Genomic DNA, 15,442 nt, shown 5'->3' on the forward strand with positions numbered 1-15,442 from the left:
GATAACTAGACCAGTGCTGACCTTCCTGTTCAAGGGAAGCGATTTGCTGATGAAAGGTCTGCACGACAGTGGGGCCAGACATGACATAAAGACATCCAGCAAGAGCAAACATGATGTCTAAACGATCAGCTTACCTCCACAGTGAGCTTTCCAGGACCTTGGTGGAGTCAGCGTGGTAGTACTTGGTTAGGATAAGGATGACCTGCAAAAAGACATGGTGGAGAGAGATACATTTAGACAGTTATTTAGAGAATTCTTTAGTTAGTGAAATTAGAGCTTTAGTTTTAGATAGCTGAGATTAGATTTACAAGCAGCTACCCATAACCTCAACATGATGACAAAGCGAGGCTTTACCTGCACTACTTCAAGTCACTAAGATGGACTTTTGGTGGAAATTCTAGTTTGTTTTGTACTAAGAATGGTTGTCGTGACTAATAAACTAGCTGTTTAAAGGGGAAAAAATCTGATCTGAGCATAATCAAACAGATTAGGTTAAAGCTATATAAAACTATTAATCACACCCATCTATAATCAATATAGATCACTTTCCGCAACCTTTAACACTGCAAACAGCAACCACACCCCATATCACATTAGTTAGCATTAGCTAGCAGAGTGGCCAACCTTAGCAGTGCTTTCACCTGCAGTCTTTGTTTCTTGAATGCTAACATCGATACCTTCATGCAGACTGTGGTTACACATGGTTTTGATTGCATGGTTATACATGGGATTATTCTGACACCAGTGACATACATCATTTTTTACATCAAAGCAATGCAGAACCAGGCCTCTAAGCACAGCTGTCATTTGTTTACTTTTCCTCACACTCATTTATAACTTGTCAGAGAAAGAGGGAGAGAGAGAGAGAGGCACAGTTGTATTTCAGGCTGCAGGTGGCAGGTTTGTGGCAAGTGGCATCATAATATCTTTGACCCAACAGGTAACTTCTACATTAACAAAATAAGAATAATGCATTTAATACCCTAGCAGGGTAACTAGGGATTGTAGCCTTTAGGTTTGTGTTGTTAAATGGTAATTATGAGACAATGATTGTGTTATGGAGAAACGCAAATGTAAAGCAATGAGTAATGTGTAAAACAAATTACTTTCTCCTGGGAGTAATTGAGTAACGTATTGCATTACTATTAAGAAAAGTTTTTTGTGTAATTTGTGCAATACATTACTTATATTTTGAGTATTGACCACAGAGAGGAAATACCTTCAACATACAAATATTTAACCACACAGCATGCAATTCATTTGCATAAATGTAATTCAATTAAATTCTATTTATTTTTGTCACATTTGTATTGATGATCAAACACACTTTGAGGGGGTGTTATTATTTCCATAGTTATATTTGAAAGCACCGCTGGTCAGTCAATACACTTGCATAAATGTGGCAAATGACTGGCCACTATTGAAACTAATCTCTCATATTCCTTATTTCAAGCATATGCAACCCCAGGGGAACTCCATCTGCACTGCTGCTGATTTTTATGCTGAGTTCTGCTTGAAGCTGCTTGGAGAAACTATTACCCTGAACAAATAATAGCATTGTTTGCTACTTTGCTTCCAAAGAGAGCAAATACAGAGCTTTTCTTTTCCCCTCCTTTGTGCAAGTATGAATTAGCTGAAGCAGATTTTTGGGGGGGATGATTTAAAGATGAAATGTTTATTTTTAGGTGAATATAAATGTATTTTGGGGTTCGGGGACAGGTATACTATGGTTCTGATATTTCCCATAAAAAACAAAACAAAACATATATATATATATATATATATATATATATAATATCAATTAATATATTATTCATATGACCAAGACATCTTGATCCGGGGCATAATCCATGTGTGTCTGCACTGGATCAGAGACGCTTGTCTTTCATATTTTTGAGAACTCCTGTTCTTGACATCAAAGTCTACTGGGATTTGTGTTGCCATGGCAAGAGTACCAGTGGGTCAGGGATCACAGGGGGGCCTGGAGTTGTGATTGACAGGCTGGCTTACATTTCTAGGAGCAAGTGAAAATCCCAAGCGTGTCCTTAGGCAGAGGGGACTTGATTGGCCAAGGGGTCCGACCCACAGTCAGCTGCCAACAGCAATTCATGAATGTGGCTGCTCTCAGAGAATCAAGCTGCAAACTGTACGACACAGACTTTCCTGATACATCTTAATGTAGAAAGAAAGCACAGTCTGTATCACCATATTTTCTGTGGTGACTGTACATAATTTGGGGTTTTATTTTCAGGCTGCATGTCCTTGAATTTTTAAAAAACAAATGAGTGAAAAGACTGGGTGGCCTCTAAAAAAAATGAAGCAAGTACAGGAGGCAAGCGTCTGGTTGATTTCTTAGTCAGATAGGATGAAAGCAGTACTGTCTTGCTTGGCTGACTTAATAAGATGCCTGGCTGCAGGCCAACCATTTTATCAAATATATTTTCATCCCTGTCAGAACATTTAGCCTCATAAAATACCCTCTAGCACAAAGTAATGCCCAGAGCTTTCATAATGCCCTCTTGTGTCAGGAACCTCTAGCATTTAGGCTATGGTTAATAAAAAAGAAACACTGCAATTTCTGCAAGTCCTTCCTCTGAAGCATGGCAGGTGTAAAACCGTGTCTTCAAAGAGTTTTGTTTGGTTGGTTAAAGTGGAGCTCCACAGCTGGGGAGATACAGAATGAGCTTTGAGTGTTCTAGACCAATTTCCACAATGCAGACTGCCATGAGATCCTCTCAGTGGAATCTTGAGGTGCTTGGCTCAAAGCACCCCAAACTCAGGACTCTCAACCCCAGTGGGGCTTGGCTTCCAAAGATGTTGATGGATTCCAGAAAACTGGAACAGAGGACATCTCCTTGAGCTGCAGGCTGCTTCCTGGGACTGATAACAACCCTGGTAGCAGCTTCGGTGTCAATGCCCAAGCTGCTTTCTGACTTTCGCAAAAACTTTCTTCCCTGATGAGGGAGCAGCATCTATATCTGACTGAGCATTCGTGTGGCCCTCTGAGTCACACAGCATGTAGCAAGTGTTCTCCAATTGCTCGTTGGCCTACTGTGACTCAAGCGGTGTCTCTGGAAACAGGCTGTCCGCCTCTGCACAGCTGTCCTTGTCCTAATGAGACACTGGTGCAAAGCTTCACACTCTTACTATGCAGGCAGAAAGTCCCTTGACACAAGGATTAGATCTATCAGGCAGTACACTTAGTACTTTTGCTCCCCAAGCCACTCTTGCTTTTTTTTAATCATTCACGTTCAAGCCTCCAGCTCAAGCCTTGGTTTTTATTGTAATATTGATTAACTTTTTTATGTTGTTCATTAGATTGCTGAGAATGAAGCTGAAAGCCCGGCCCAGAATCTAAGTTGTCATGGATACACATCCTAAGAGGCAGCAGTCATGTTTGTGGGCACCATACAGAAAGTTACTTTTACCTATGCTTTATTTTATATCGTCTCTTATCATGTCACTATCACTCTTGATTTAAATTACTGAAGATATAGTACAGTATATCTCCAGCTTAACAGCTTAACAATACATAAAAGCACATGAACTGGTTTCGTGGTTCAGCCAGGCGCTGCAGCATATTCTGTCAATACATGCAGAACAGACATCATCTCCCAGAGCTAAGTTGGAAAAGCAGATCCTCATGAAAACGCATACCTCTACAGCCTTTTGGATCCTTGCTCACACACAAAATACATTTTGCCTGCGGCTTCCGAGTAAGCCCTGTCTACATTATACATCTATAATTATAGCTTTCTAAGTGTGGCGCACATCAATTCCATCCTCTGTCATGTGCATGAAAAGGAGAAATGAAAAGAAAAATCTATCTTAACATCAGACCTGTTAGTCTTCGGTTTTCATCATTCATCCACATGGCCATGCCAACAAAATATTCCGTTTCTCGATCCCCATGTAGTGTCAGTCCTCAAGGCCCACATTCTGTTCAATTGGAAAATGATTTTTCTTTGGGGATGAAGTGGACAGGGCAAGGATGTATTTGGCTATAAATCACTACTGGCAGGAGGCAGAGAGAGCATTTATTTGGCAGTAGCGTTGCTAGCCACATTGACAAAACTGCAGAACAACACAGGAGCCAGATGCTTGTATTGCCTCTAGTGTATGTAGCAGTATGTTGACTATGACTACACTTGGCAGATACAGCGCATTGGACTAAAGGGCAAAATTGGCAAGGGCTAAGAATCCAACCAGAGCAGTATGAAAAAAATCCTCTTGTCTTTTTAGAAAATACAGCACAATGCCTGCCAGTTGTAATTCTATTCAAATAAATCACAGAATCATTGTAAGAATCAACAAGTATTAGAAAACATGTCAAGCTAAAGTGAGCTGGGAGCCTATTTTCTTCATGAGTAATGACAGAAACACGCCTCTGCATCCTCTACTTAATTCCATAATTAATTCCAAGGAAGTTTGGGATGACCTCTGCAACCTTGTACTGAAAGAAGCATTCCACTCTTGTAACCATTTTGTAATACCAGAACTACAGTCATCCACTACAGACAGTCTGTGTGGTTTTTTGTTTGTAAGCTAGCAGACAATGAGATAATAGCCTTTATTGGGAAAAAGTCAACAGGGTGGTCAAGACCCCGGGATGACTCCATGCAAAACAAGAGCTACAAGAGCCCCCATTGAGAGTCAAGCTCATAGCCGAGCTGACCGTGAACTCCAGCTTGACAGCTGCTGTTTGTCCATGCGACATTCCCATCACTGTGTGACAGTAGAGTGTTATCAATCAGCTATTGAGGACACAGTGGGAGAAAATGTTTAAGGCAAAAAAGGACTGAGGGAAATAAAGAAAGACAGACTCTGGAGCTCAGGAGAAAGAATGCACTCATTCATTTTTAAAGTGAAAACAGTGAAATACAAGTGCTCCGTCTAAGTGTGCGACACCCCCCCACCTCATCCCTTCGGGGCGCTTCACATTTTCCAGAAACAGACCACACGCATAAACAATTCATCACAGTCTGGAATAAAAGGGAGGAACTCATATTTTAAAACACTCCACACACACACACACATACACAGATGCATAATATGTTAACTTCACTTAAATTTCGTGGGGGTTAGTAGTAAAGTGGAGAATCAAACAGGATGACCTAATCATTATGACAGAGTTACAGGGATGCAGTTGAGTCTGAAGCAGGGATATTGTAGTTACACACTCTACATTTTCCAAATTCTTGGATGATTCTGAATAACATTCAAGGCGAATGTTAGAGAGATGAAATGATTCCCCACTATTCTAGAAAAAAAAGTCTTCCAAAGCATCTGGACCCAATGTTCAAGCACAGGTCAATCAGGACTGGACTAGGTCATTATAATACCCTGGCAAAGAAAACCCTAATCTTAGCCCAAACCCTAATCCTTAATTTATCCAATAAAGGACAAATGCCAGCTAGACTGTGACTTAATAAGCTTAGACTTGTATATTAACAAGAGATTAATTCTACTGTGGCAGTTAACACATAACATTGCTGTTCTGTACTTCAGCACTAGCAAATAACATTGTAGCTTAACAACAATATCCTGGCAATTCCCAATGAAATTTGGGAAATAAATTCACAGACTGAGGCCTTTGTAATAGACTGTTATCTAGCTAATCACTCAGATGTTCTGAGATGCACTTCTATATACTGGCAAAGTGTTGCCAGCCTCTCTGCCATAATAACAGAGACAAAGAATGCAAGCGTCCTTATAACTCTGGATAGTTCTGTAATTCTATTGGTAATTTCAGGGAAAAGACCCTATAAGTGAAAGTCAGTTTGACAACCTACTTTCACACTCAGGTCAAAAATTAAGTAGGACATTTCATTGGCTGTACCATATCCTCTCCATGCATGTCAAGACACGAACATGCTCTTCTATAGGATAAAGTGCTTCATTCATCCAAATACTTGCCCATTAGGCCCTTGATATTCAGCAGAACTAATAGGAGTGAGTAGGTACATCAGGCAGAAACTGTTTTTGACTTAGACCTTGACCACACTTTTTATCTGAGGCCAGCCAGTGCCCCCCTCACTCGTTACCATTTTAAAAGTAGTTTGAGATTGCCTCCATTCATTAATCGGCTCAGGTGGAGGAGAAGAGGGGAGGGCAATTACATGGACCTTTGCTTCTGCTTTCCTTGTGCTCTGTCCACACAAAAGACTTTTGCTGATTTTACTCTAACAACTTGGCCCACTCAGGTGGAGTGGAAGCGCATCTGGAGGCCAGATGAACCATGGGAGACAGTCGTGGAACTAATTTGATGTTGTTATTCTCGTCTCCTCTACATACGCTATGTGAAATGTTTTGAATGGTTAAAGAGGTTTGTGAATTTGTCTCTTATTCTTCAACTCCTTTATAATTATTGGTCATGTTTCAGAAATCACAGTAATGGACCACCTCTACTATTAAAATGTGAAAAAGGCATTTTAAGAAAAGCATCTACTGAAGCAGAGAAGAAAACTTTACAAAGAGCTCCAGTTTAACAGAAATATTCTGGACACTGCAAAATGAAAAGGGCATGGCATTTACTTTGTCACTTGATTTTTAGTTGTGGAATTATACAGATGCATTTGCTAATACGTGTATAACACAGGAAGCAGCTCCAGTACTTTTTTAATTCACCGTCTATAGAGTTTCAAAATGCACTCAAAGTGACACTTCTGAAAAACCTACTAGTGTCTCTCAGTTTTCTTTTCTTTCAGAGACCACGTTTCCTGAATCTTACTAACAAAGGTTAGGGTTTTGACTCTGTAAAATAATAGCAAACTCAGTCAAACTTGTCCTTGATTTGCTTCATGTTAGATCTGAGAGTCATTTGTATATATCTTTTGGAATCAAAATCTTTTCACCACTTTACTTTCTCTTTCTACCTGTTCCCCCATCATTTGGCAATTTCTTCTCCTCTTTGATGTCTATTTTTTTGTGGTTTCCATCTTCCCTTTTTGATCTCTAGTCTTGCTTAAGTCTCTGCAGTTTTCTTCTTCTTTTCAAGCTTCCTCTGTTCTTCCATATTTGAACAATTGCTATAATTGGGCTCTGATCAAATTGGCAGCCTGTTATCCAAGGAAGAGACTGGAACAGTTTAGGGTTGGCGATGTTCACACAAATGCACGTGCGCATCCTGCCCCCATTCTCTTAAATTATGGGGTGCACGCACAACAGTGGCTATCTTTGGTAACACATATTACTGTAATTCCACTGCAATCTCAAGAGGGTATCATCAAGACACATTTTAAAAATATATTCCCGAACAACAATTATTTGTCCATTCAAATAAATATTTCTGCACATGGAATTGTGAAAATAATGTTGCCAGTTAAGAACCTAAAAGATTGACTGACTGTGCTATCCCACAACTAATTGGAGCTAACAGCACAGAGTGAGCTCAGTTCCTTAGATGTGTGATAATCCACTGTTGGGAGCCCAAGGCCTTTGGGACTGAGACAGAAAGTAGCGGGGGTGGGAGAAGAAGCGATAAGAGAAGTATAGGATATAGTGGGTGAAGGGAAGATAAAAGAAAATGGCACAAAACCAAAAGACAAAGAAAAGAGCTGAAAAGGGAAAACTGTTGAGAATGGGTAAGTAGGAAAAAGGGCATCACATGAAGCAAGAAAAGACAAGATTTAGAGTCAGAGAACAACAAGATGAAGAGAAAGGGAACAGACTCACAATGGATAGCACAGGGAAGAAAAGCTAAAGAGGCATTAGAAATAAAATAGGACACTGTCATTGGTTGTCTGAGGGCTCTAATGGTGACAGTAAGTGATGAAGCTGAGGGACTGAGATGAGCTTTCTGGCCCTAAAATCTGTTCAACAATTTGAACAGGTTACTGGGGACGATGTGATTGGGACCAAGAACCTAGCTTAACTTGTCCCTAGGTAGTCAGCCCCTGTCCTGAAAGGTAAAACCAACTGGCCTTATCTAGCTGTGTACTGTCAATCTCTAAGGCAAGCAAAGAAACAAGAAGGTGGACATGTTCTCAGGCTTTTACTAACTACTAAGGATGGGAATAGAGAACCGGTTCTTGTAGAAAATTCCTAAATTCCCAGTAGTTCAACTCCTTGGAACCGTTAGTCTGCTCGCCCATTGCTTACACCACAGCTGATTTCAGTTTGTGTGCAGGAAAAGGAAAATAGTGGCACAGTCTGCAGCATAGATATGGATTACTTTTATTTGTTTTACTGTACAAAAGGATGAGACAGTGCAGCACAGACTCCTGGACAGGAATAACTGCTTTATGCTGCTAATACTATTTAGGCATTAGGTATTTTTTATCAGTTCCCATCCTTACTAACTACCAAATAAGTATTAACACCTTTTATGTCTTCTGTTTTCTCTAATCTGATCCAGCATGGAAAAGGTCCTTTCTTTATTTCTGTATTTAGATTCAGACTACAGCGTCACAAGTAGGTGTTTGTGTACAATAGTCTCATGCCCTTTCGGTATCCTTTGAGTAAATGTCCAGCAGCTGCGCAGTGCAAGAGAGTTTGAAAGTTGTGCTGTTAAAATATCTCATCTGATTCCAGTGCCTGCAATATTACACAACGGTCAAACATAGCCTTTAAAATATGGATTCTGAAACATGATTACAGCTTTTCTATGCCAGACAGTTTGTCAAATTCATATGGCAAAGACTTTAATATTATTCACCTATTTAGCTCTATCAACTGAAAATAGTATCACTCTGGTCACATGGTGTTTGCCCATTGTTCTGATTGGTACTGTAAATAAGTACATTAGCGTGTGTTTGCATGTATATGATAGGAACATAGATGGGATCTAACATAAATAAATAACTGATTTATAGCAAGACTAGATTGGGATTTTATTTCTTGGATTTGTTATTGCAAGCAAATTCTTCCAAATATTTTTCAATTTTTCTTTTTATTTTGTAAACAAACAACATTAATTGTAGAACATTTAGAAATCAATCCAAAAGAAGACAGAGTTTTGCAAAATCTGCTCAAACTGCTAAAATACAAAAGCACTTAACAGCTACAAGTAGGAGAAATTAATTGTGTTTTTTTCCCTCACACCAGTTCTCTAGACTTCACTTTCTTCCCTTCTGCAGCTGTTACATGCTCACAATTGCAGCTTCTTCTTGCCAAACTTTGAATCAGACTTTTCAGAACCAAAAGAGCAAATGATGTAGCAAACACAGTTTTATCCCACAATATTGGTGTGAAGCAAGCATTGTTCAGATAGATTGCCAGATAGGGCACAAAATGAGAAATCAATTTTCTATTAGCAGCTTCTACAATATAATAAGTGTTCTGCTGCAAACACTGGAAGCCTCAGAAATCCATATAAAATAAATGAATAACAATCTTTCTGACTAACACGAAGTGGACCAAATAATCACAAACTTGGGGTAAAATGTTCCTTCAATATTAACAGTACATTACCATCATATTCACCTGACATGCAAGTGCTTTTGAATATAGAAATAGCGATGATCTGTGATTTTTCTCTTTCGTGGAGAGTATTGCAGAAAGAGAAACTGGTGGTGTTCCATCTGAAAGAAGCCCCAACATGTTTGTGATGTTTCTTTATGAAGCCTTGAGTTGAGAGTTTTCTCGGTATGAGTGGGAATAATCTAGTGGTTAATGACTTCCCATTGGTATTAATGTCCAGTTGTGTTGTTTAAACATTAATACAACCAGTTCCTGTCCTGTAACTATACAGTTTAAGGAAAGTCATGTCTCCAAAACCAGATCTGTCTCTTAAAAAATAATAAAGTCAAAAATGCTCAAAATCTCGTTTAATCATAGCAACATTTTCTGAGTTTATTTCTGAGTTTATTTAATGTAAACTAAGATTGTATTTAATTTCAATTAAACTAGCGCTCTTTTAATAACGTTTTTGATATTAACTATATGTTACTTATAATAAGTAATAAGTTAGTTGAACTCACTCTTCTTATCCAATCCAACTTTATTTATAAAGCACAGGGCCAACAGTAAATAAGTTAAAAACAATAGAATAAAGCAAAACAGCAAAAAATAAAACACATAATACATAAAAATTAAAAATTAAAACAGCCCTAAATTAAAAAACAAGATAAAACAGCATAGAATCAACTAAAACAACTAAAATAAAAATAAAACTAAAACCAACATCTCGCAACGTGTCAGAGAAGAGGCCTGTCTAATCTCTAAAGGCAGATCGTTCCACAGTTTCTCCTCTATGTTTACGCTCAGTCCTGGGTACATTCAGGAACAGCTGATCAGCTGACCTGAGAGAGCAGGTAGGCAGCTCAGAGAAATAAGATGGGGCTAGGCCATGGAGAGCTTTAAAAGCAAATAAAAGAATTTAAAAATGAATCTTAAAAGGAATGGGCAGCCAGTGAAGTGAAGCTACAATAGGGGAAATGCGCTCAAACTTTCGACGAAAGACGAGCTGCAGCATTTTGTTCTCTGTGTAGATGAGCAATGTATGAAGCACTGATCCCTGCATAAAGTGCATTACGGTAATCCAGTCGAGTGCTTAAGGTTATTAAGCTAACCTTACTTTCTGAGAGAATGAGACTGCTAATGTTATCTTATCAAATGTTACAGGGCACAAAAATAAATACTCTTTAAAAACATTGAGAAATCACTTAACATATCAAGATCTTTTATACTAAAATGGTTTTAATGACGTACATAATGTAATTTGTGGTCAACAAAATCTAACAAAAATTATAATTTTTTTGAGGGATGGATTCAAAAGCACAGCTTTTGGGGCCGTATATTTTAATACTTAACCTTTCAGCCTATATTTGTCTGCAGCTGTGTGTTCTTTGTGTCTACCCTGGCTACCTTTGCTGTCATGGTGGGATCAACAGAGGCTCCTATCCTGACTCGAGCTTCTTCCCTTTCAGCTGATACAGCTGCTTGGCACAGCTGAACAGATGTCACTTCAGTATTATCATAATCCCCATCCCTGTCCCTCTCTCTCGCCCCATCCTCCTGCGTTCTTCGTGTTGCTTTTTGGCAGTTGTTTTTGCTGTGTCATGCACACCCATTACCAGCTCTTTTGTTCCACTCCTTTGCTTCGCTTTATACAAGTAAGCACATCTTGTATCCAACACTGAAGTCATCAGCCTAAAACCCCCAATCATTAACAAATTAAGCTATTAACGATTGACTGTTGCTTGAGATTGTTTTTTTAATGACAGTTAAAGTTGATCTGGGTTAGCGGTGCATTGTGGAACTCGTATTGAATGCAACATTAAACACAGTGGAAATACTTTCAGGGCCTAATTCGAGCAAATGTATTCTTGGAGCTACTCTAATTACATGAAGGAGATACATTATTAATCCACGTACATTATTATACATAGTGTTTTCCCTGTTCCCAGCTACTGGGGTTCAAGCACAGTTTATCCTGAGTGATTTGCGTAAACCTTCATGTGTAAATGAGCTTACAGAAATGGCAGCAATTTGTAACTTGGATGTTATTTAGCATGTTTACAGTTCTGCTGATTCTTGAGGAGGCTGCAGGCCTTTACTGCGACATTTTTCCACCTTGTCATTAGGTACCGTTAATGTTATTTCATAGGCCAGTGTTTACTCCCCTGGAAATGAACAGGGTTATTACCGTACCACCAGTCAAACCCAGAGGGATATATTATGGAAATTACAAAACTGAATAGAAATAGCTTATCAACATAAACAGTTGGCTGAGAAAAAGCACAGTTTAAAAAGAAACAAATCTTGCCTGAACTGAAAAATAATCAGAGTTAACTGTAAGCGTCTAAACCCAGACTTTCTCCAAACTGGTCACAAGGTTTTTGCCAAGCATTTGATGCAAGTCACCCAAATCAATATGGGAGTATGCTAATTACATTTAGCATGCATTACTAGAGGTAGAGCAGAAGCAAAGATATCAGTGGAGGTATAGATGTAACACAGGGCTTATATTTCACTATTATTACAATAGTGATACAAGTAGCAACCATATAGTCACATTTAAAATACTATTTTTTTCACTACATTCTACACATGTGTAGTGTGAACCATCTGACAGGAAATGATTCCACACAGAGTTGTTTAATGGACTACATGCAACATCTGTAGAATATCAGTCAGTTGTTATTTGGCTCTTGACAACAATTCTAGTGAAAAATTATAATAATGTTCAGATTAACAGACATTCAGATGATTCAAATAAGTTTACAAGTCTACAGCTTGTTTGCTTGTTAAAGTCATCAAGCAAGATTAGAAATGTTTACACCAGTGACTGTATAATCCCGCTGTATAGAAATGAAGCCAAATTTTCCCACTTGTGGGGGCTGCAGTCTTGCATTTTTGGAGCCAGAGTGTGTGCAGAAGTGACTTGGGGTGGAGTTGCTGCTTTGAGCTCCCGCCTACAAGCCTCCCTTTTCTTTTTATGTAGTCCGACTGCTCCAGTTTTAATAATCTCTGCTGATGGTTTTAATCGTTAAATTAAGCTAAACACAACCGCACTGCTATATTTAAAAAAGGCAGACAGCATTGTCTACAGTTATTGGTCCACACATTTTACTCTCATGGTGGTATCAACAATATTTTCTGCTAGGGTGATGTCAGCCACTAAGAAGCCCTACTTCATATTGTGAAGGAGCAGCTGCAAACCAAGTACAGCTCCACAACACTGGTAGCAAACCCGTATGAGAAGAGTGATGCTGGTGCAACAACTCACTTTTAGTTCAGCGAAAGCTGCCACTCCAAGGCAAAGCTTGCTGTTTGCTGTGTGGTGGAAAATGTGCTACCAGTATCAACGCACTACACAATAAGGTAAAGCCAATATTCGAAGAGGTAAATGTGCAGTAGGTACCAGATCATCTAAATATATGTTTTTTCTAGTCTGGTTATTCGAATTTTCTCCTTGAAAAGATTTCAGTTGATCCAAAATCCCACAGGAAGAGTACTAACAGGAACTAGGAAGAGAGATCATATTTCTCCCATATTAGCTTCTCTTCCTTATCCCCGTTAAGTCCCAAATGTTCAGGTCCCATCTTGAAGGCCTATCGTACCATACTACCTCAGAAGTATGATCCTTTCAAAAGTAGACTGAGTGCTTCTCTTGTGTAATCAGTTCCCATTTGGTTTCAGGAGATAGACACCCCCTCTACTTGTAAGATTAAGCTTTGAAGTTTTCCTAGCTGTATAGTTAGGAATGGATCAGTTTAGTCTGGGCAGTCCAATAGTTCTGTTACTAGATATAGGATAGTAGGAGATTTCTCATTATGCACACCTTCAAACACCCTTGTGTGCATATGCCACTATTCTATACTGAGTTTCATGTCTCTATGCTCCTTTTCCTGTCATCTCTTTCCCCTGAAGACCCAACAAATGACTGCCCATCAGTGAGCCCTGTTTCACCTGAGATCTCTCATTAGAGAGATCCATGATTCTGAACTGGATAAACAATTAAGAAAAGGGATGTCATGGATGTATCACAAGGCCATTTCTGCTCATAAGGAGTGCTTTTTTCTAGAATTTCTAATTGGATTTATTAATGTTTAGTAGTTGATTATATATACTATTGGCACAAAGGATGAATTTCAGTAATGGGGGATTTTGTCCAGATTTGACTGAATTATGAGATGAAGACAGTAAACGTGGATCCCTGCCACATCTGGTAGCTGTACCAGTATGTGAGTGTAGTAACAGCAGTAACACTGGAAGTTTAAATAGTGTTTATGGCAATGCCAGTACAGCTATACCTACTTGCTGCTTTTATACAATTTGAAATCCTTTTAATTTATGTGAATTTTTTTTATTTTGTATAGAATTGAAGTAATTGATTATTGGCATAAATACCTGAAAAAAAAACCTGTTTTATTTTGGCACCAGAGTTAAACAGGAAGCAAGCAGTAATATTTAAACAGGGAAACAGAACTAAACTAAACATAGCAGCATGACAGAAGGAGAAAACAGGAACGCTGAGCAAATGTATTGTATGAGACTGAAAACACTGAGCAAACATTAAGTGGAAATATTAACAATAATCACACTAAGAATCAAATTGAAGATATCTAATAATAAACAGAACTTGAAAAGGTAAAGGCATAAACACTGGGTCAAAGGCCCGGGGCCATGACAAGGGCTATGTAAATACATTAGGACTAACATGCTTTGTGCAACCAAACAGCGCATTAACATGACTAATTGAGTTTGGTGCTTTTTGGCCATGAAGCTTCATTACTCTTCAGCTGAAGCAAGACATGACGTCTCAACACTGACCTCAGTGAGATCATCCAGTCTCTCTCTCTCTCTCTGTCTCCCTCTCTTTCACTCCATCATCACCGATGGTAGGGACATTAATTAGGTTTAGCTGGGGTTAAAACAGTACAATAATGAATTATTTCTTTCATTCTGCCGACCTGTAACTCTACCTTACAGATGCTTCTTAACTTTCGGCAATGATTTAAAAAACCTCATAAACACATATTTTATTCACAGTACAATACAGACAATCATTTAAAAGGCTGCTGTCTTGTTTAAATTTCATTTTTTATTATGTAAAGATTTGAGGGTAGCTTTGACACAACCATGAAAGTGCTTACTTTGGAAAAAATGCTGTGGCTTGGTTTTTAGTAAGAGACAGAACAGAGGAACAGAGGTCTTTTAAAGTCAGGAAAAAGTTTGTGGATTTGTGAGCTCTCTAATCACATGGAAGAGCAGTCTGGGACTTTCACAGGGCATTACACACAGTTTACAACAACAACAGTAAAATAAAATTGGGGGAATAGGTAATGTGGTGACAGCTACTGCCATTAGCTATTCTGGAAACAAACACACTTTTCATTATCAGCAGAAAATTCAGTAGTGGCTACATATTGTGTACCAAGACAAAAAAAGAAAGGGATGTCTGAATATGTCACCAGTTTTGTTTTCCATACACATTATGAATTATACTCACAATCTGAAATAGCAGAAGGCACCCTGTATTCTTACAGTCTTCTTGGAATAAGAAAAAACACCCACAAAAAACACCTGTGAGGTTTTGTCTCTGCAGCCTCACTCACTCTTTGGCATTTAGGATGCTTCTCGAAGAGGCTCACCTCCATCGTTAAAAGAGTCTTAAAAGAGGCCATGTTTAGCCACAACCCCACACCCTGGCTGCTGTCGCATGCTATCAGAACTTTCTGTCACTTTGACACACACACACACACACACACACACACACACTTTCCATTCATCCTCTCCAGTCCCCCTTCATCTCCATCATCTCCCCAAGGGGAAGACCCAGAGTTCTGGTCCTACTTCAATGTCCTGTCACACTTCATTTAGCCTCAAAGGAGAAGGAGGAATGGAGAGTGATGTGGGTGCAGCTTCTAATATATACATTACAGCAGCACACAAGTGTAGTAGTACACGTACTTTGTGCACCAGTACACGCAAACAAGGTCCGAAGCTCTTTCTGCTACTGTAAGCACTTTACTAAACTGTTCAGACAGCTGAAATT

General features: G+C 38.9%; 1 protein-coding gene across 5 annotated transcripts in view; it reads right to left on the reverse strand.

Annotated features, from left to right (window-relative positions):
- sorcs2 (sortilin-related VPS10 domain containing receptor 2) overlaps window positions 1-15,442 on the reverse strand; it is a 379,862-nt gene that overhangs the window by 289,849 nt on the left and 74,571 nt on the right. For all 5 annotated transcript variants that reach the window (XM_013266082.3, XM_013266081.3, XM_013266083.3 and 2 more), the window contains exon 2: window positions 135-202. In XM_013266082.3, coding sequence (XP_013121536.1) covers window positions 135-202 — 68 coding nt within the window. The remainder of the gene's footprint in view (window positions 1-134; window positions 203-15,442) is intronic.

Source organism: Oreochromis niloticus, linkage group LG3, assembly GCF_001858045.2.
Source record: "Oreochromis niloticus isolate F11D_XX linkage group LG3, O_niloticus_UMD_NMBU, whole genome shotgun sequence".
Lineage (NCBI taxonomy): Eukaryota > Metazoa > Chordata > Actinopteri > Cichliformes > Cichlidae > Oreochromis > Oreochromis niloticus.